This window comes from Sus scrofa, chromosome 14, assembly GCF_000003025.6.
Source record: "Sus scrofa isolate TJ Tabasco breed Duroc chromosome 14, Sscrofa11.1, whole genome shotgun sequence".
Classification (NCBI taxonomy): domain Eukaryota; kingdom Metazoa; phylum Chordata; class Mammalia; order Artiodactyla; family Suidae; genus Sus; species Sus scrofa.
The window spans coordinates 135,296,041-135,317,477 of NC_010456.5; the positions used below are offsets into that span (position 1 = coordinate 135,296,041).

Sequence of the window (21,437 nt, forward strand, 5' to 3'; positions counted from 1 at the left end):
TCAGAAGGATGTGTGCCAGTGTGGTTAGGGCTGGCCCACACCTGCCTTGTGTGGTCCTGACAGCCACACTCCCCTTGTTTGGTTCATGATGAATTCTGCTCATGCTGTGGACCCAGTGGAATTCTGTAGGTGAAAATGAAGGTTGACCTTGGCTGAAAGAAGGGCATGTCCCCGTCATCAACTGGAATTTGGGAAGTGTTGGCTCTCTGGGCTTCAGTTGTGAACACACTCATTTGGGGTAAATTCCATCTTCTTCTGTGGCATTGGAGCTACATGAAGGTGTCTAGTAGGATTTCTGGGTGGCTGGCAGGCGGGGTGACACCAGCCTGAGTCCCTTTGTTTTCTTGGCAGATGGTTGACCTGATGCTCTGGAAGACCGTAGGATGGATCTGGGAGCAAAGTGGTTGTAGGGGGGCACTGCCACCCTCTTCTAGAAACGAAGGATCTATACTGAGAATGGCTTCCTTGAGCAGGGAACCCTGTCTGCATTTAATGAGCCATGTGTCCTCAGGAAAGGCATTCGATTTCTATGAATTGTGGTCGAGTCATTTGTAAATCAGAAAACAGTCACCCCTGTTTAACCCTCAGGACCAGAAGAGAAAGGGTACATGACTGTGTCTGAAAACCACATGAAGCACCCTGTAATATGAGGCGATTATTTAATTGGTACTAATGGAGCTTGCTGCGCAGAGGTTGTCATTTGCATGAGGAGGAGCTGCGAGTCTTAATGGTGTGGCGGTGGATGATCTCATAGGGACAAACCGCCTGAGAGATGCTACGGCCCTTGCCTTGTTGGTTATCCTGGTCTGGTGTTTCATGACAGCTGTGGGGGTCTCTGAGTAATTCTTCTGTAACAGAATTAGATGTGTGTGTATGTTTACTTGAGTACCACTGCTCATGGATGGATGAGTTCTTCATTAAAACTGGAGGCGGCAGCCTTTACATCTTATCTAAAATATGTCTTTAAGAGCACGAAGTCGAGGGATTTTCATGTGGGGAAGATTATTGGGAAATGGCCCATCTTATTACCAGGCACACTGTGTTTTGGGGAAGGCAGTAGGTTACCTCACTTTTCAGATTGGGTTTCCTGTAAGAGATCTAGTTGCTTTGTATTTACCTGTAATTCTCCTGCTTAAAATTTATTCATACTGGTCAGTAGCAGGGTGGGTGTGGCTATTAGCATCTTGTTCCCAAGGGATTTCAAAGCTGCTTACAAAGATACTTAAAAGGCAGCAGCTGGGAGCTGTTGCTGTGGTGCAGTGGGTTAATGATCCAGCTTGTCTCTGCAGAAGCACTGGTTTGGTCCCTGGCCTGGCCCAGTGGGTTTAAAGGAGCCGGTGTTGGCACAGCTGTGGCGTAGGTCACAGCTCCAGCTCAGATTTGATCCTTGTGCCATGTGCTATGGGGGAGGCTGAAAAAGAGAAAAGTGAGCAGCAGAAACTCTGAAAAACAGGTGAGGAAATTTAGGCATGGGACGCAAGGCGGGGCTCGCAGGGAACCGAGGAGAAGGTGGTTGTATTTCATTTTTCTCTCCCATCTTTTTTCCCCTTTGGACAAAATGTAAATGAAGATGCCAGTGGGAGGGGAGAGGGTCCTGGGGCCTCTCTGCATCCTCTAATGTGGTCCAAACACAGCTTCGCACTGCGTAAACGCGAAGGAACTCGGCACCATCCAGCCAGGGGAATTCGGACAAGTGGACTTCCTTCCTAAGTTTCTGATGCATGATTTTAAGGGAAAGAGAGTGGGCTAAGAGCTGCTCTCCCTGTGGTCCGCCAGGTGGACGCTGTGGACACTGGCTCGGGGTGGACCCCGCTCCTGAGGGTCTCTGCGGTCTCAGGGAACCAGAAGGTCGCCTCTCTGCTGATTGACGCAGGCGCAGATGTGAACGTGAAAGATAAAGATGGGAAGACACCTCTCATGGTATGTCGGCCTTGCTCCACAGGGCGGCCTGGCTTTACACGTGGCGTCAAGGGCAGCATTCCTTGCGAGTTCAGCCACATAAGGGCGCTGGGTTTTCATTGCCTATGGCTTCTCTATTGGCCTGTGAATTACGGCATGGCATTGTCACCATGGCATCTTTTTCTTTTGTCACTGTATCTGTCGTACCTTTATTTTTCTTTTTACACCTACTTGTTTAAGGATTACCAACCCTGTCCCCAGGGCCATTTTGGAATCAAAACAGATCTGTTAAAACAAAGAACGGACTCCTGTCTGTCCTGGTCTGGCCTAGCACTTGTCATACCACGTGACAGTGGAGAAAGGCAGCTTTCCTTTCCATCCTCCTTGCGGCTGCCGTTGCTGTGGAGCGAGGCACACATACCTGCTTGCGCAGAACCACAGCGGCCCTGGCCAGCTCCCTGGCTTTTGAGGATGCTGCGGGTGGACTTCCTAGACCCATGCCCCAGACACCCCCTTCCTGCCACCTGTGCCCTCTGCAGGGAGAGGGTGAGGAGCCCAGTCACTGCTCCCGACCCCTGCTCCATTGTGTGCTTTTTAGGTGGCCGTGCTGAATAATCACGAAGAGCTAGTCCAGCTACTTCTTGACAAAGGGGCAGATGCGAGTGTGAAAAACGAGGTATATGGCTCAACCTTCATGTAAAGGTTTTCCCGGGCGGGGAGGAAGGAACAAAGATGCAAGAGAATTTCTGTCATTTTCTCTTTCAGTTCGGCAAAGGCGTCCTAGAAATGGCCAGAGTTTTTGACAGACAGGTTGGGACATTCTTTCTGTCCTTTCGAGGCTAATTTTGTAGCACTTAAACCCAGTTAACCCCAAACCTTGGATTACGTGCACCTGTTTTTGTTTATCCAGAATGTAGTCTCCTTATTAGAAGAAAGGAAAAAAAAGCAAATGCCGAAGAAGAAGCCATCTGTCTGCTGACTGGGGCGCCTCTTACCTCTGAAAGCCACGTGAGACAAAGCAAAGCGGGACTTGAGCGAGACAAAATTCTGCATTCCTGAGGCCAGACATTTGGTTATTTATTTAGTTGAAGAGTCACCGTGACTTTTGTAACATACACCTGTTCCCACTTGTAAATCCAGCCTTTTACCTGAGCACAAGTGGCCATGATGTGATCCCTGGGCGTCTGCAGAGCAGGAGGTGGGGTGGGGGCTGGGGAGGGTGTCTCCCGGCACTTGGGCCTTTTGGAGTCCAGCAAAAACCAAAAAATTTAGGTCCTGGAGCTGCACACACGTGCGTGGGTCCTCCACTTTCCCTTCCTGCCCTCCACGCTGTCCTCTGAGCCACCCCAGGCCCTAGTGGCTATCCCTTCCCCCACGTGTTTTCAATTCTGTCCTCCCCTCCCCACTTAAGGCCTCCCAGGCCACGTCATCAGGCCAGTGTGCCTCCTGGAGGGTGGCTCCTCCAGAAAGCCCGTGAGGCCACGCCAAGACTTTGCTGCTTGGCGGTTGGCCTCACATCAAAGCACAAGGTACAGATTTCAAGATGCCCATTCTGCAGTATGAGTCTGGGCGAAGGGCAGTCCTTCTAGAACAGACCTGTCTGAGAGTGTGTTTGCGGACACTCAGGCCCTGACAGTGAAAGACCCGGCCTGCTGGCCTGTCGAAGACTTTGCCACAGAGGAAGTAGATTTACATTTAGTCCTTGGGGCGGAGAGGGTTTGGAGACTGATGACTCAGCTCAGGGATGAGGAGGAATGACCAGGGCGGCCGGTTGGCAGGTCAGACACACATGGGCTGGAGCTTTAACTTAAACACCAGCAAAGAGGGGAGCTAGCTGACACCTGGCATTGCCTGTCTCCAGAGACAGCTGGTTAACCCGGCCCTCTGAGAAGTCTGCACAGGGCTGGAATTTTCTCTGCAGGGAAGACCACTTAGAAGGTAATGAAAGCCCCAAAGATCTCTGGGAAGGGCACAGGGGCAAAACCCACAATTGCACTGATGTTGGAAATTCTCAGCTTTATTCCATGCCATTTATAGAACAGCCACCTTGAGAGCTGGGTCTGCGTGTCATCTGCTCCTCTCCTTAGATGTTTCACTAGGGTTTCGACATCTGTGCCAGTTCTCATGCCTTTTAAATTTGCTAGACGAGGAGTTGCCCTTGTGGCTCAGTGGGTTAAGGATATGGCATTGCTGCAGCCACAGCGTAGATTGCAGATGCGGCTTGAATCCAGTGTTGCTGTGGCGTAGGCCTCAGCTGCAGTTCTGATTCAGCCCCTAGCCCGGGAACTCCCATGTGCCACAGGTGCAATAATACAAAGAAGAAATTGCTAGAATAGACTTTTAAAAAATCTCTAAAAATCAGAACGTAGCCACAACTTTCTAAGGCTCCTTTCCCTGCTGTGGTCAATACTGACATTCACCTTGAGTTCATTTCTTAGTCGACTGTCGTTAATATTGATGAGCTGTGGAAAGAGACACGCCCCTCAGTGTGGACATCAAGCTTGGCCATGTAATGGGGCTGACCCTGGTCTAGGAAGTGTGAGTGGAAATGGCTCCAGCCCCTCCGAGTGGAAGCTGAAGACTCCCCACGTCCTTCTTCCCTCCACCACAAGACCGGCTGTGACTTGGCTGGAGGCTGCTCTGGCAGCCTGAGGGATCCTGTGACAAGAGCCGAAGCTCCCCCAGAATGGATGTGACCTGTGAGTGAGAGATGGTGCTTTCGTGTTGTAAGTCATTGGAATTTATGCGTGGTTTGTCAGGACAGTGGAACATAGCCAACGAGATGCCTGCTTGCAGAGTCCTAACATGTATCTGTGAATTTAAGTTTCTACTGAAGCAACTCGCAAGTCCTATGATTTCCAGTCTTACTTTATTCAGACATCTTTTTTTTTTTTTTTTTTTTTTTTTTTTGGTCTTTTTAGGGCCGAACCCACAGCATATGGAGGTTCCCAGGCTTGGGGTCCAATCGGAGCTGTAGCCGCCGGCTTATACCACAGCCACAGCAACAAGAGATCCAAGCCATGTCTGTGACCTATACCACAGATCGTGGCAACGCTGGATCCTTAACCCACTGAGTGAGGCCAGGGATCTAACCTGCATCCTCATGGATGCTAGTTGGGTTTGCTAACCACTGAGCCATGACTGGAACTACTGTTCAGGCATTTTAAAACTCAGGAATGGATACTGAATTTTATCAAATGTCTTTTTAGCATCCCCAGTAATGGAATATTTCCCCACAGGCTCTCAGTTTGCTGACTTGGATTACTAGATTTTCAAATCAAATAGTAATCAAACCATCATTATACTCCTGATGTAATCTTATTAGGTTACAGTGAGCTGCTGGACTCTATATGCTATGTGTGTGTGTGTGTGTGTGTGTATATATATATATTATCTTTTTAGGGCCGCACCTGTGACATATGGATGTTTCCAGGCCAGGGGCTGAATCAGAGCTGTAGCTGCTGGCCTATGCCACAGCAATGCCAGATCCAAGCTGTGTCTGCAGCCTACACCATGGTTCACAGCAATGCCAGATGCTTAACCCACTGAGTGAGGCCAGGGATTGAACCTTTGCCTTCATGGATTTGTTTCCCCTGAGCTATGATGGGAACTCCTGTACTTTTTTAAAAAATAACTTTCCTTAATAAGATTAGATGGTGACTTATCTCATCTTTAAAATTTTCCCAAAGAAGCAACCCATGGTTTTATTTTTGCCAGCTTATTTATACTTGTTATTTCTGAATTGGAATTCCCTCTGGATTGGAATCTCCAGGGAAAGGGCAGGAGCGATGGATTTTTGTCACAAGCATCCCAGGTGAGTTCTTATAATTAATTCAAGGAGCCTGAGAAACATGGCTATGGAGTGTGCTATTATAAATGGTTTTGTCTTCTATTTGCCAAATAACCTGCCATTCATCTTTGACTCAAGAGTCACTGCATTTCTAGGGTGTAGATTGTTGTTCTACGTTAAGTGTATTATAATCTTGAGAATTTGTACCACTTGTAATCAAAATTCATAATGCATTCAAGTCTTACTTTGTGCATTAATATACAAAATGATATAATTTTTTCGAAAACCACTTTGAAAGGTGTATTCTGTATGTTTCTCATTTGATAGACGTATCTCGATCTGTTTATGTTCATTGATCTATATTACCTTTGCTGAGGTCTTCTATGTGCCTAGTTTTTGTCTCCTTGCTTTGTCGTGGGGGGTTAGAACAAAGACTTTGTTCCCACTCTGTAAATCTATTTTTTTTTTTTGGTATTTTCTGTGGTTCTTTCTTTATGACATTGAAAGTCATATTCAAATACTATTCAAAGTATTTGTAATAGATTTCCAGTACCTTTAGACTTTTATTCTGATATGCCTAATTAATATTTCTATTCCTGCTTGCTTGCCTTTTGAATTTATCTCTTTCAAAAAATGAGGTGAGTTAAAAAATGTATTTGGGTAGTTTCCTGATTGCTCAGCAGGTTAAGGATCCAACATTGTCACTCTGGCGACTGCTGTGGCCTGGGTTTGATCCCTGGCCTGGGAATACCTGCATGCTTCAAGTGAGGCCAAAAAAAAAAAAAAATGTATTCCGATAGGTGTGTATATCATATTATTAAAAAAAAAAAAAAAGCATTAGGTTCCCTCCTCTCTACCCCCCGTGTGTGTGAAAAGGCATAAAGGCATCTCTCCTTGTGCCGTCATCTGACTGGCTCAGGTGGATTGCAGCGTGTATCCCTGGACCCCCCACCTCCCCGTCCTTTTTAGTTCCTCAGGCATCCAGCCTGGATGAGACTACAGATACATTTTGCTACACGAGCGTTCCCCCTCCCCCGTTTGGTTACATTTCTCACTAATGAACGAGACGCGGTCTTTATCTTGACCTGTATACCATTTATTGGATATAATATCTGTAACAATGACTTTTTCTATGGAAATAAGCAGGTTGTGTTACCTGTAGACCCGAAATGAGAAATGTGTACAAAAGTAACAGACTGTAACATAAGAAGGTATGTGAAAAAAAAAATGAGCAAACCAAAGCATTATAAATGGATGAAGCGCTATAAAATGAATGTACTGGTTTAGTTGCTATAACTTTGCACTGTGCTGAATAGCCTGTAGACAAGTTGGAAAGAGTTACACTGTATGTGCCACACATTCAAACAGTGGACCTTCCTTTCTGCGGCCCCGTCTGACCTGACAGAGGGAATGAGAGAGCAAGGAACTCTGCTGCCACCTGTCCTGCCTTGGACTCTGGGGATTTTCTCATTCTAGATGGAGGTATTTTTTCTATCACTGTCCTTCCTCCTTAAGTACTTGCTCATAGGCCATGACCATGAACATAAACCCACTTCTTCATCCAACTAAAATGATCACATGATATTTATTCTTCTGCCTGAATTACAAATGTGAATTAAGGACTAAAGTAGCTTTTGGAAGGACAATTACAGGCACGTTTGTTGAAGATGGTGTGGAAAGTCAGGGTTGGTTACAGAGTATTCAACCTAGAGGAGCCAAATCACACTGAGAATTCCTTTAATTGTGTTCCATCTGGCTGTCGCTATCAATCATTGGCTACTGGAACAATTTTAGATGCAGTGTTTCTTCTCCGAGCTTTTCTCATATGGGACAGGCTGGACTGCAAGCTGCCACTGCCTTCCCAAAAGTGAAGAGGGGACATTCTGTATGCAAAGCAGGGAAACATTTCATTCACGTGCAGCTGAGTGGCTTCTGGGAGAGCATCACCGCAGAGGCAGTTCTCCGCTCGGGGCTCCTGAATCATTCTTAGAGTGTCGCTACTGGGATGACCATCAGAGCTTTCAAGTAGGTTTAAGAGAAACAGATGCCAACAGGAAGTGCAGAGTGAGTCATGGGAATTTTGTAATCACAGGTACATTGGAATGTCTTTAGGTGGGAGGTGCCTCTGGGAGGGATTCTGCTGCGGGAGCAGGTGGGTCATTCTGCGCTGTGCAGCTGGAGGAGGCTGGGCTTTGGGCAGCCAGTGGGTGCACGTGTGGGGTGGCCACTTGCTGCTGCATCACCACTTTAGCTGCAAGTAGCTACACATGCAGAGACTGGTCGGGGATTGTGGAGGCGTCAGCATTGGATTTGACCTGGGAGAGGAACTTGTGTCTGGGTGAGAGAGAGAGGCAGGGAGATGTCCTAGCCTAGGCTGCCTGTGTCCACGTGTGTTTATGGCCCACTCATGAGCCCTGGCGAGGAGGACAGGTGGCACCTGGCTGCCACGTTCCCCACCAGCCAGCCGTGGTGTGTAGACTCTACAGCCTGAGTCACGCCCGGGGAGTGAGCACCGGCCCTGGGAGACCCTTGGGGGTAGAGCTTATCTGGGGGACTTGTGTTTTGCCAGGGCCATTTTGATAACAGCTAGGAAGGCTCACCAGGCCGTCTGCCCTGGGCCCTCCTGCCCCTCAAACACCTAGGGAAGTTTTCAGTGAAATAAACCTCACGATCAAAACCCGAAAAGGGGTCAGGTTCCTGCCCAGGCACCACGCCCTCTTGCTGGCGGGGTCTCAGTGGCTCAGAGCGCTTTGTAAACAGCAGTTGAGGGCCCATAGAAGGGGGCTGGAGCATTGCTGGAACATTCTAGGCGGCCCAGCACCAGCTCCTGTTAGCACCGTGGGAGATGGTGGGCTCCTCCGAAACCTCGGCCGCAGCGCAGTGTCCGCGCTGTTTTTCTTTGGGGGGAGCCGCTGATGTGCTGCATTGATTTGCCAGAGAACAATGGCTCGTGGTTTCAGCCTGAGAATTCCTAATAAAGTTAAGAAGGCATAAAAACGTCCCCTTTGAGACGGGTCGGGAGTATTTATTCTCATGCAGTTGAAACTGTGGCTCTTGCGGTTTCTGTGATGTCATCCCACATGTGTAAGCTGGAAAAATTCACACTGGGAAGTGCAGGCTGTGTGTGCATATTTTGACAATGGAAAATGTTAGGCATTGTTTCTCTTGGTTGCTACACATCTGATTCCATGTGTCAGGAAAACAAACTTACACAAAATTTCACGAGATAAAACATGTCACTAGGGTGCCTGGAAGTTTGGCTGTCTATTTCCCAGGAAAGCGGGGTCAGAGAACCTACGGCTGTTACAAGACAGAGGAAGAAGGGCAGTGACGCTTCTCAGGGCCACCTCTGTGTCAGGCACGCTGACTCTCAGCGAGGGCCTTCTAGCCGCACATCAATGCTATCACTCTTGCCTATACAGTTTAAAAAATAGTAAAAATAGACTGGTGTCGAAATATAAGTATTGATTTTAGTTGCTATCGTCTATGAGGATATAAAAAAAGGCCGGGGGGGGGGGGAGAGAGGACTACCTCCCTTCCCCCCAGCAACCTGGCTATTGGCTCCTTTCCTAAGATATATGAACATGAAAGTTATTGCTAGATAGGCTTCATTTGATAGCTCCTGCATTTGGAAGTATCATCTCTTCAATAATATTATCTGTGGCCTGTCAGGGGCTATTAGGTTTAAATATGTTCTTTTCCAGCAAATAAATTGCATGGCTCTATAAAAGCACCGAGGACTGTAGAGATAAGACTGTGTCATCAGCCGTGGCCCCCAAGCGGCCATGGATGACGAGGTGTGAGCTCACAGCATTAGCCACCTCTGATACCAAACTCTTCCTGCTTCTCGGGAAGAGAAGCACAGGAATTACGGTCAAGAAGAGACCAAAAAAAAAGTTCACATCCTCTTCCTTGCACCAAAAGGGGTTACGATGCTGATCTGAGGATCTGGGCCTCTACAAAGGCAATAGCCACACGTGATGCACCATACAAAGTCTGTGAACTTTTCAACAGCGTATGTTTTGGCCTTAATAGAATTACCAATATAATACCAGTTACAGTCATTCTGTAGGTACTCATCAGCAGTCGTATTTTCTAGCGTGGCTTTATAGTTGTAAGACGTTGATAATGGCATGATAAACAGTTGCTGTAGGGGTTGGAATGTATCAGAGCTGAGTTCCCTTGCGTGTGTGCTGGGGACACGGGTTTGTTGAGGGGATCCCCGATCGCGAGTCCCGTGTTGCCTAGATACGGTGGGAACCGGGGGAGAGTTAAATGCACTCTTGTTTCCTGGAAGGCAAGCCGAGATTCTTGGTACGTTTTGTCTTTCTGCTTCAAGGCATAGAAAAACCACTGGCATGACCCTAGATGGCGTCTCTGTCAAAAACAGGGTGAATTGTGGAAGTGGTGTCAACTGCTTCCTAATGTGGAAACGAGTCCCATGTGACCCCACCTTCAGAAGACAGAGGCATCATGGCATTTCACCTTGTCTGAGTAATTCTGTGCTTTTCCTGCCCTTGGATACAGGCATCTTCAAGAGGACCCTGTGAAAACGGCTCCCCAGTCAGACATGTGAAGGGTGGAAGGGGCTTCTGCCCAAGACTGCATTTCCTGAATATTAAGGATTAGGAATTTGATGTTCTTCTCACAGTCCATGGTGCTCAGCAGATGGGTTGCAAGTGCTTCAGAAATGGATTCAGACTTTACGCTAAAAGCTTCTTTCAAAGATGCCTGCAGCCAAGCTGGGAAAATAGGATGCCCCCAAGAGACCCTACTAGCGACTTAGGTTTCTTTGTCCAACATATGCTCACAAGGCTCGCAGACACAAGCTTTATCCCAGTGAACACAGCACTCCGTTATGGCTGCAGTTTCTGCAAGTGTGGGGATTCTGCCTAATTTTTAATAAGCTGAACCTTGCAATAAAAGGAGATTTTTATCTAGAGAACTGATTTACTAGATCCGGTTTGCTGGTTCACATCTGAAAATAGTTACGGTCCCATGGAAAGCCTCATCTGTCTGTCTGAACACAGAATCACTGTATTAAGACAAGGTGGTAATTTGTTTAGCTATGTACGAACAGTCCAAGGAGACGGAGGGTTGCAGGGCTTGGGCAGTAGCTGTCTGGTAGAATGGCTCCCTTTCTTGCTCTAAACAAGGGGCCGATGCCCTCTGTCAAGGGCAGCTGGGAAAAGAAGTTTTTGGGGTTTCTATAAAGCAACCTTCTCTGCCTGCTCTCCAAATGTGTGCTCATGGCTGCTGAGCTCCAGGTCAAGTTTCTTTCTGGCCTCCCTTCCAGTCTCCATCCTGGAGTGGCCACACCTTGGAATTCCTTTCTGCGAACCCAGATCCTCGCCAAAGCTTCCCGGCCAGAAGCCAGGTCCTTTCCTGCTGCCCTGGAGTGCTGAAGGGGCAGTCCTGGTGGGCCAGCCTCTCAGCTGTGATGGGGCCCTGGCTCTTCCTGAAAGCCAGGCACAGCCTGCACTGGAAGCCAGGCTCTGGCCTGAGATCAGGGGTTCCAGAGGGAAAAAAAAAAATCACGCAGGGTTCTACCTGGGGTCTCTTGAGCTGTGTCTGGTACCATAGCCACACCCATGGGTAGCTGGGGAACCATTCTCACATAAAGCCTCCATCCAAAAGTAAACATCCTGTCCAGAATCCCATCAAAGCATGGTTTTTCAAGTTCACTCAACTATTAAAAGCACAACAAGCCTTCCTTCCATGGAAAACTCAAGTGATGGTTAAAAAACAAAACAAAAAACCCCCACGCCCATTACAGTGCACTGCGCTGTAATGAGCATTCTGCATAAATTAATAATTTACAAGTACCTGAGCAAGTATACAGAGCACCATAGCACAGCACAGCACCGACGGCAGTAGCTCAAAGTTCTTCAAATCGTGGTGTTTTAAACATTAAAAAAAAAAAAAATCCTAAAAGTTGGTACTAAAAATAACTCCAACTGGAGTTGAGAGATAGTGCAAACTTCTGTCTTCACTGTTGAAAAAAGGTGTGGGCTTGCTTCTCACTTGGCAGAGGCGAGGTGGGTAGATCTGGGCACTTGATGGGGCTGTTTCGGAGCAGGTCTTCAGGAAGAGCAACCGAGAGAGAAGAAAACAGAACTGTTGTGAGAGGCCCTGCTGGCGGTTTCTGATGGAGGCGCCCTGGCTTGCGCTTCCAGGATCAGAAGCCACACCCCCCTCCCCCCGCCCCCGCTTGGGGGCTGGAGGCTGCTCTTGCCTTTGGCAGGGGTCGTGGATCACAGAAGGGACCGTGCGGAGGGCTGCAGCATCTTCAGCAGCTTAGGACCCTTTCCAAAGCTACCCCTTCCGTCCAGCCACTAGGTGACTCTGCAAGAGCGCCATCCAGCAGAAAAATGGCGCAAGCCCCAAAGGCGAGCCTCACGTGTAACACTGAATTTTCTAGCAGCCTCATAAAAAGGTAAAAATTGATAAAATTTGACCCGCTATGTCCAGAGTAGTAGTATTTCAATATGTAATCAACATAGAAAAATACTAACAAGACAGTTGATATGCTGGGGTACTGACTCTTCAAACAGAGTGTATATTTTCATGGCTGGTCTATCTTGTCTTTTCCCAGCCATGATGTGCCCAGCGGCTGCTGGGTTAGCTCAGTTCCAGAGAATGAGGGCAAAGTTGGGCATGTGGAATCCCTCAGAAATGAACGTGCAGAGGATCCGCCTTCCGGGAGGACGCCCAAAGGAGCCTGTGCTGATGTCAGCAACTGGCAGAGGTAAGACGGGCCACAGCCTGAGGTCCCTGAAAAAGACGGTCTTCCCATGTGGTGCGTATATACAGTGGAATACTACTCAGCCCTAAAAAAGACTGAAATCATGCCATTTGCAGCAACATGGATGGACCTAGAGATGATCATACTAAGTGAGGCAAGTCAGAGAAAGACAAATACCATGTGATATCACATGGCATCTAACCGTGGAATCTAAAACATGGCACAAATGAACCTACGTGCAGAGAACAGATCTGTGGTTGCCAGGGCGGGGGGTGGGGAGGGATGGGTAGGGAGTTTGGGATTGGCAGATGCAAACTATTGTATACAGAAATGGAGAGACAACAAGGTTCTACTGTGTAGCACAGGGAACTGTATTCAATATCCTGTGATTAAACCATCATGGAAAAGAACATGAAAAAGAATACATGTCTCTGACTGGGTCACCGTGCAGTGCGGCAGAAATTACCACCACGCTGTAAATCGCTTATACTTCAATACGCTTTTTTTTTTTTTTTTTTTTTAAAAGGAGGGTCAACCCCTCTTCTTGTCTGTGTAAAGTGATGTTTTCTTTTGAACAAGAAAAGTCACTTCAGGATCAGCATACAAACCGCAGTGAAATGAGGATGCTTTGCAGGCTTTCTGTATTTGTGTAGTCAGGAATTAAACCACTGTCCCGACCCTTTGACCGGCTTTATCTCTGAGATTTATTAGCGGCTCTCTCTTTCACAGGCCAAACATTTTTCCCAAGAGCTGTAATGAAATTGGGACTGTGTGCCTCCCCCACCAGCGATGCTGAATTACCGAACCTGGGGCCTGGCCCACACCCCTACCTCTGGTTCTTCTGAGCTCACCAAGCAAGCTGCCTGCCAGGGGGGCATGTGTGTCGGGACCGTGGTTTGGCTGAGGGTTTAACCCATCTGTGTGCTGGTAAATATTTAACTACCCACCGGAGGGGGAGGTTGGGAGGGGCTGATCTGTCCTGTTTGCTGATTTCCATGTATAAATATGCTGCCACCATGACCTGTGTGTACACGGAAGAGGGGTCAGTGGCATTTCCATCATGCAGAAATGACAGATGCAGGTAACCTCAGTGGATTGTAGTAAAATGTATTAAAAAAAACAAAAGGAGGTGAGTTTTGAGCATTTATTACCATTTCTTCTTTATTTGCTTTTTAGGGCCTCACCCAAGGCACATGGAAGTTCCCAGGCTAGGGGTCAAATTGGAGCTGTAGTTGCCAGATTACACCACAGCCAAGGCAATGCAGGATCTGAGCCGCATCTGCGACCTACACCACAGCTCATGGTAACAACGCATCCTTAACCCACTGAGCGAGGCCAGGGACCGAACCCCTGTCCTCATGGATACTCGTTGGGTTCATTACCCTTGAGCCACAATGGGAACTGCCTAACTTAAGTTTTAAGAATGGCCAGGCCTAACACACCTTGCTTGCAAAATTCTGGAAGTTTAATAGCTCCAGCCCCAGTACTGGGGTAACCTTCCTGCACAGGTCGAGATGCAGGGCTGGGCGTTCTGGAGCCCTGAGGGAGGGCAGAAGCCATGAGCCCAGCTGCAGCTGTATTCTAAGGTGGGTCCTCACACCTGTTGCGGTGTGTATATGGGGAAGCTTCCAGTTACTCTGTCCCCCACAGCCCAGCAGCTTCTTTAGCCCAACTTCTTCCATTGCCTACTCCATCCGTGGCCCGCCAGCCCCACCTCCTTTCTTGGGATCCAAGTGATCGGGCAGAGGCTGTCATGGTCCAAGTGAGAGCTTTGGAGGTAGGTGTCCAGCTTTCATAATGGCACCACTTGGCGACTTCCCTTCTGCATCTCTTGGGGGATGGGGCCAGGCCTGAGTCCACAGCCACAGCTGTCTGACAGGGCTGGTCTCCTTGACCCTGAGCTGCTCTCGGAGGTGGGCTGGGATCCCTGCTAACAGCAACGTGTGATGCCTGTGGTTATATGCTCCTGGCTGCTTCCGACTTAGTTCTAGATTTGCCCTCGCATCTATTTTATACCATTCCCAGGGGTGAGGAATGCAGGAAGCACAGCCTGCACCGCCTGCCCTGTGTCCGCCTGTGGCTGAGCAGCAGGGCTCAGTGCAGCTGCCCCCCACCGTCTCAGGGAGAAAGAGGGGCAGGTGCATCACACTAACCTGAGGGGCACCAGGCGGAGCGCAGACTCCTGCTGTCCCGGGGTCCTGGTGGAGGCGCCAGCGAGCCGGGTCGTCTTGCTCAAAGGATCTGCAGGCAGAGGCTTCTGAGGAGGGTTTGGCTTACGCGTTCCCTGAAACAAACCACAATATTATGCGTGACCCCCACTGCCCTGAACTTGGACAAGACACTGTCCCCAGGAGCCATCGGAGTCCCCTGGAGAGCGGTTAAGTCTACACAGCACAGGGTTCACTTCCTGTAAACTTTGAGTGCAACCCTCTCACCTTGCAGGGGTGTGTGTGTGTGTGTGGTGGAGGTGACCCTTGTTAACGATTTATCTGTAGGCTCATTTGGTTACAAACACTCAGATATGGGTCCTAAGACACCCCGGTGCTCACAGCCTTGGAAGTCCGCTTGATGCTGGTGCTTCTGGGCTGATGCTACCCAGGAGGTGTCAACTTGCCTGTGCTCTCAGGCTTCCTTTCAGGGTGTAACGGCCTAAATGCGAAGTTGGTGAAAACCTTTTCAAGCAACACATTCATTTCTTCCCGTCTGGCGGAATCCGCTAAAGAGCTTATTTCAGCTACGAGTGGACTAGACAGGGAAGGTGACCATTCTTTTTCCATCGGCTCGGGCTCAGTGACGTTGCTCCATGAAACGCACGAAAGTTCTTCTGCCAAAGCATCACAAGCTCACCTGGAAAGTGACACCCAGAAGGAAAACCCAGGATCCAGTGCTTCGAAGGACAGGTATTCTGTAAGGAAGCTGTGGGGAGGGGATATGTTGACCAGAGGCCAGGGAGGGAGCTGGCAACACAGGGTGGGCAGAGCGTGAACCTGGACCACTCAACTCTGGGTTTTATGCAAAGACCAACAATCTGAGACTCACAGTGAGTCACTTTACATCTTTGGACCTCGATTTCTCCATCTGTAAAGTGGGAGAAAACACAACTCATCTCATAGCATTGTTATGAGGACTAAATAATGCACGAGGAGCTCCCAGAACGTAGAAAACTGATTAAAAGTCGCTTGTTTCCTGGGGCCCCTTCCTTGGCTACTGAGAGAGGAGCTCCACTGGAGCCAGGCTGGGAAGTCCATGTGTGCTGACAGCACTCACACACATCGGCATTGAGACACCACCTGCTCTGGTCCTTGGACCCTAGCAGCTCTCAAGGATGCTATAAACACAAGGAAGCCAGGCCATCCTAATAAACAGATGACCTAATCCACTGTCATGGGACTCAGTGTTGCATACATTCTGGAATATTCAAGATGGCTTTAAAAACATTTGAGTTGAATTTCTCATAGTACTCATTCCATGAAAATTACATCTCCACAGTGATCGGAGCTCAGTTACAAGAATGTGACACTATAATCACATTTAATGTATCTTTGTAAGGAAAGGAAGCTACCCTCGCACTGTGTCAACCACAGCTGCAAAGAAAATACGCCAAGTTGAAACAAGGTGCACCCTGGGCTGGGAAAGAGTCACTGAGTGAGAAACAGACTTAAATGTGGCCTTTTCACTAAAGGAAACAGTAACATCTCACTAAAGGAACATATCCCTTCACTAGGAGTGCAGACCATACATGTACACAGCCTTCAAGCCAGGCTGTTCAGTACAGTCAAGTGGGCTCTGCAAAAATAAGCTCTGTGAGCACACAAATTATTTAACTGCTTCAGTTGCAGAGAGGGGAGGGTGTGAGGGCTGTAAGTCTCTCAGCACAGGGCTGGGCACCCAGGGACCAGTGAATCACTGTTGCTTTTTCACAACTACTATTGCTGAAGAAATGAAATTACCATGTAAAAGCACCATAACTCTCCCAACAAACTTTGGGTGGTAAACTAAGGCAATAAGTCAAGCTCCATTCCTATAAGGTGGCGGAAAACTATGAGCAAGATCTTAGCGTGTAACATAAAAAGGAATGCATGCACCCATAAAATGGAAAGACTGAGGATTAGAAAATTCACTCCTAAATGATAATAGTTTTGCCACAGGTATGAATAAGTATCTAGTCTTGGTCGTAAAGATCGCATTGGGTTTGTATTGCAGTGCCAGAGAAAAATATGTATGTTGCAGGATATCACAATATATTTGGATTTCTCATGGAAACTGGGGATGAGGGGATAATTAGGTTGGCTGTTCATTCTGATTTGCCTGGGACACTCCAAATTTATGGCTGTTTTTTTTGTTTGTTTGTTTTCCCCTTTTTAGGGCTGCACCTGTGGCATATGGATGTTCCTGGGCTAGGGGTCAAATCATAGCTGTAGCTGAGGCCTATGCCACAGCAATGCCTAATTTGATCTGGATTCACAACCCATGCCACAACTTGCATGGCAATACCCAGCTCCTTACCCCACCGAGTGAGGTAGGGATCGAACTCACATCCTCATAGACACGACGTCTAACCCACTGAACCACACCAGGAACTCTGGCCCTGTTTAATTATTGATCAAAGTCTCGCTCATGAGTCCTGGTTTAGAGGACAAATTACATGGGCACTGCAGTGATAAAAGCCCAAATAAGTTGAGGGGTTGACCGACAGTTCTGATTCAAACCTAGGCACCAGTCTGCTTCCCTCCTACCATGCCCAAGACATAGTTCTGATGGAAATGTGAAACAGGTAGCTGCCCAGGGAGGATGCCAACTTCCCACCTGGGATGAACTGGCACCATGGAGCAACAGAGTTAGTCAAGAGGATGTGTTCCCCTTCTCGGATGAGGCATGGTGATATGGAACCCATGGCACTTTGGGGCAGAAGCACCACCTGCATGTGCTTTGACCCCGGAGAAAGGAATGGAACTTCCACACTCCCTTTTAGGCATTGCTCTTCCTGCTGCCTTTGCAAACCCTGAACCTGGGCTTTGTTAAAGAAGTCCAATCCGACGAGTCACTGGAATGGAGCTGAGAAGTGACTCCAGGCCAAGTCAGACCCCCAGCTACTGGAGAAAAAAATCAAGGTCTGCTATTCAATACACTCAGACAAGAAAAGGAAAAGGTATCCCAATTGAAAGGGAAGAGGTAAAAGTGCCATTATATGTGGATGACATGACACCATATCTAGGAAACCCTAAAGATTCCATACAATACTACGGTGTGAAATAGAGATTGGGACAAGATGGCAGAGTAGAAGGACTTAAGCTCACCCTTTCTCATAAAAACACCAAAATTACAACTAACCACTGAACAATCATCAGTAAAATAGACTTGAAACTATCAAAGATATCCTACACACAAAGACAAGCCACATTGATATGGTAAGAGGGGCATTTCCACACATAAGCAATCCCACACCCACTGGGTGGGCAACCACAGACTGGAAAATAACATATCTCAGAGGCTCTCCCACAGGAGTGAGAGTGCCAAAGCCCATGTTGGGTTCCCCACCCCAGGGGTCTGGCATTGGGAGGAAGAGTCCCCAGAGCATTTGGTGTTGAAGGCCAGCAGGGCCTGTGCACAGGAGCTGCACTCTGGGAGGGCACACACAGGATTTCATGTGCACTGGGCCCCAGGGCAAAGCAGGGACTCCGTAAGAATCTGGGTCAGACCTACCTGCAGGTTGTAGAAGGTATCCCGGGAAAGCAAGGGGTGGCTGTGGCTTGTTCTGGGGGCAGGACTTGGAGGCAGAGATGCTGGGAATATTCATCAGCATGAGCTCCCCTGGAGGCTGCCATTTTGAAAAAAATCTGGCACCACCCATCAGGGCTGAGAAGGAACAAAGAGAGTGGGAACACAGGTCCCTCCTATCAGCAAAAAGACTGCCGAAAGTCCTCCTAGGTAGATGGCCACCTCTAATCACACCCAGAGACAAAGACCCACCCACCAGAGGGAAAAGATTCAGCTCCACCTACCAGAGGTCAGGCACCAATCCCTCCTACCAGCCTGTAAGAGGCCCCTGTATCAACTTCTCCCACAAGGGGGCAGACACCAGAAGCAATAGAGACTACAACCCCATTGCCTCCAAAAAGGAGACCAGACAAAAAGCTATATACCAAATGAAAAGGCACTGGAATATAAGCCAGATGAGGGAACTAGACAAGACCCCAGAAAAACAGCTAAGTGAACTGGAGATTAGCAGCCTCCATGAAAAAGACTTTAGAATAATGATAGTAAAAATGATCCAAGATCTTGTTAAAACAAACTGGAGGCAAAGATAAGAGAATTCAGCACCATTAAACCAGCTTTACAACAAATACTAAGGGAAATTCTCTAGATGGAAAATAAAAGGCCACAACCAGAAGCAACAAATTTATGAGAAGGCTCATCAGTAATGGCAAACATATTGTAAAGATAGGAAATCAACCACACACAAACATGATGTCAAAACCAGCAATCGTGAGATGAGGTGGGTACAAACTCATGATACTGGAGATGCATTTGCAATGAAGAGACCAGGAACTTAATGTTGTATAAATACATAGACTCCTATATCAAAACCTCATGGTACCCACAAGCCAAAAACCTGCAATAGATACAAACATGAATAAAGAAAAGCAACCCATACACAATTCTAAAGATATTCATCAAGCTACAAGAGGAAAAGGGAAGAAAAAAGACCAACAAAAACAAATACAGCTAACAAAATGGCAATGAGAACTCAGATACCAATAATAATCTTAAATATAAATGCACTAAATGCTTCAACCCAAAGACACAGACTGGATGAATCAATACAAAAACAAGACCCATATATATGCTGTCTATAAGAGACCCACTTCAGCTCTAAGGACACAAACTGAGGGTGAGAGGATGGAAGGAAGTATTCCATGCAAATGGAAACCAAAAGAAAGCCAGAGTAATAATATATCAGACAAAACAGACCTTAAACTAAAAAATGTTATAAGAGACAAAGAAGGTCATTACATAATGATAAAAGGATCAATCCAAGAAGAATATTAAACAATTGTAAATATATATGCACCCAGCATAGGAGCACATCAATATAGAAGGCAACTGCTAATAGCCTTAAAAGGAGAAATTGACAATAATACAGCAATAGTGGGGGACTTTAACACTCCACTTACAGCAATGGACAGAACATCCAAACAGGAAATCAACAAAGAAACACAGACCTTAAATGATTCACCAGACCAGATGGACTAAATGGATATTTATAGAATATTCCATTCAAAAGCACCGGAATACACATTCTTTTCAAGCACACACAGAACATTCTCTAGGATAGATCACATCCTGGGCCACAAATCAAGATTCAGTACATGTAAAGAAAATGAAATCATATCAAGCATCTTTTCTGACTACAATGCTCTCAGACTAGAAATAAACAACCAGAAAAAACTGCAATAAACACAAACATGTGGAGACTAAAAAACAAGCTAAACAACCAGTGGATCACTGAAGAAATCAAAGAGGAAATTAAAAGATACCTAGAAGCAAATGACAACAAAAACACAACAATCCAAAACCTATGGGATGCAGCAAAAGCAGTTCTAAGAGGGAAGTTTATAGCAATACAAGCCTACATCAGGAAATAAGAAAAATCTCAAACAATCTGACTTTTCACCTAAAGTAACTAGAGAAATAAGAAGAAACAAAACCCAAAGTTAGCAGAAGGAAAGGAATTGTAAAGATCAGAGCGGAAATAAATGAAATAGAAATGAAGAAAACAATAGAAAAGTTCAATGAAATTAAAAGCTGGTTATTTGAAAAGATCAACAAAAGTGAAAAACCCTTAGCCAGACTCATCAATAAAAAAAAGAAGACTCAAATCAATAAAATTAGAAATGAAAGAGAGGAAGTTACAAAGGACATCACAGAAACACAAAGGATCATGAGAGATTACTACAAGCAACTATGTGCCAATAAAATGGACCACCTCGAAGAAATGGACAAATTCTTAGTACACTCTTCTGAGACTAAACCAGGGAGAAATAGAAAAGACGAATGGACCAATTACAAGTACTGAAATTGAAACTGTGATTTAAAAACTTCCAACAAACAAAAGTCCAGGACCAGATGGCTTCACAGAGAAATTCTATCAAACATTTAGAGAAGAGTTAACACCTATCCTTCTGAAAATATTCCAAAAAAGTTTCAGAGGAAGGAACACTCCCAAACTCATTTTATGAGGCCACCATCACCCTGATACCAAAACCAGACAAAGATACCACACAAAGAGAAAATTATAGTCCAATATCACTGATGAATATAGATGCAAAAATCCTCAACAAAATACTAGCAAATCAAATCCAGCAATACGTTAAAAGGATCGTACACCATGATCAAGTAGGATGTATCCCAGGATTTTTCAATATCTGCAAATCAGTCAATGTAATACATCACATTAACAAACTGAAGAACAAAAACTATATGATCCTCTCAATAGATGCAGAAAAAGCTTTTGACAAAATCTAACACCCATTTTTAATAAAAACCCTCCAGAAAGTGGGCATAGAGGGAATCTAATTCAACATAATAAAGACCATATAAGACAAACCCACAGCTAACATCTTCTCAATGATGAAAATGTGAAAGAATTCCTGCTAAGATCAGGAACAAGACAAGGATGTCTGTTCTCACCACTTCTATTTAACATAGTTTTGGAAGTCCTAGGCATGGAAATTAGAGAAGAAAAAAAATGAAAAGGAATTCAAACTGGAAATATAGAAGTAAAACTATCACTGTTTGTAGATGACATAATATTGTACCTAAGAAAATGTACCTAAAGATGCCACCAGAAAACTGTTAGAACTCATCAACGAATTGGGTAAGGCTGAAGGATACAAAATTAATACACAGAAATTGACTGTATTTCTATATACTAAGAATGAAAGATCAGAAAAAGAATTAGGGAAACAATCCCATTTACCATCACATGAAAAAGAATAAAAT

The 21,437-nt window shown here is 46.4% G+C and overlaps 2 protein-coding genes across 14 annotated transcripts in view; one reads left to right on the forward strand and one right to left on the reverse strand.

The window, feature by feature from the left end:
- FANK1 (fibronectin type III and ankyrin repeat domains 1) overlaps positions 1–13,567 on the forward strand; it is a 112,188-nt gene extending 98,621 nt beyond the window's left edge. For 6 of the 10 annotated variants that reach the window (XM_001924803.7, XM_021072605.1, XM_021072610.1 and 3 more), the window contains 5 exons: positions 1,777–1,920; positions 2,498–2,575; positions 2,665–2,709; positions 2,810–12,437; positions 13,164–13,562. In XM_001924803.7, the coding sequence (XP_001924838.4) occupies positions 1,777–1,920; positions 2,498–2,575; positions 2,665–2,709; positions 2,810–2,878 (336 nt within the window). In that variant the 3' untranslated portion in view covers positions 2,879–12,437; positions 13,164–13,562. Of the gene's footprint in view, positions 1–1,776; positions 1,921–2,497; positions 2,576–2,664; positions 2,710–2,809; positions 12,438–13,163 lie in introns of all 10 variants that reach the window. The other 4 variants (XM_021072603.1, XM_021072601.1, XM_021072604.1 and 1 more) reach the window with 4 other exon arrangements.
- ADAM12 (ADAM metallopeptidase domain 12) overlaps positions 6,148–21,437 on the reverse strand; it is a 379,957-nt gene continuing 364,667 nt past the window's right edge. For 2 of the 4 annotated variants that reach the window (XM_021072592.1, XM_021072594.1), the window contains 2 exons: positions 14,588–14,718; positions 13,757–14,361 (listed from right to left, as the gene is read on the reverse strand). In XM_021072592.1, coding sequence (XP_020928251.1) covers positions 14,067–14,361; positions 14,588–14,718 — 426 coding nt within the window. In that variant the 3' untranslated portion in view covers positions 13,757–14,066. Of the gene's footprint in view, positions 11,771–13,755; positions 14,362–14,587; positions 14,719–21,437 lie in introns of those variants that run through there. The other 2 variants (XM_021072593.1, XM_021072591.1) reach the window with 2 other exon arrangements.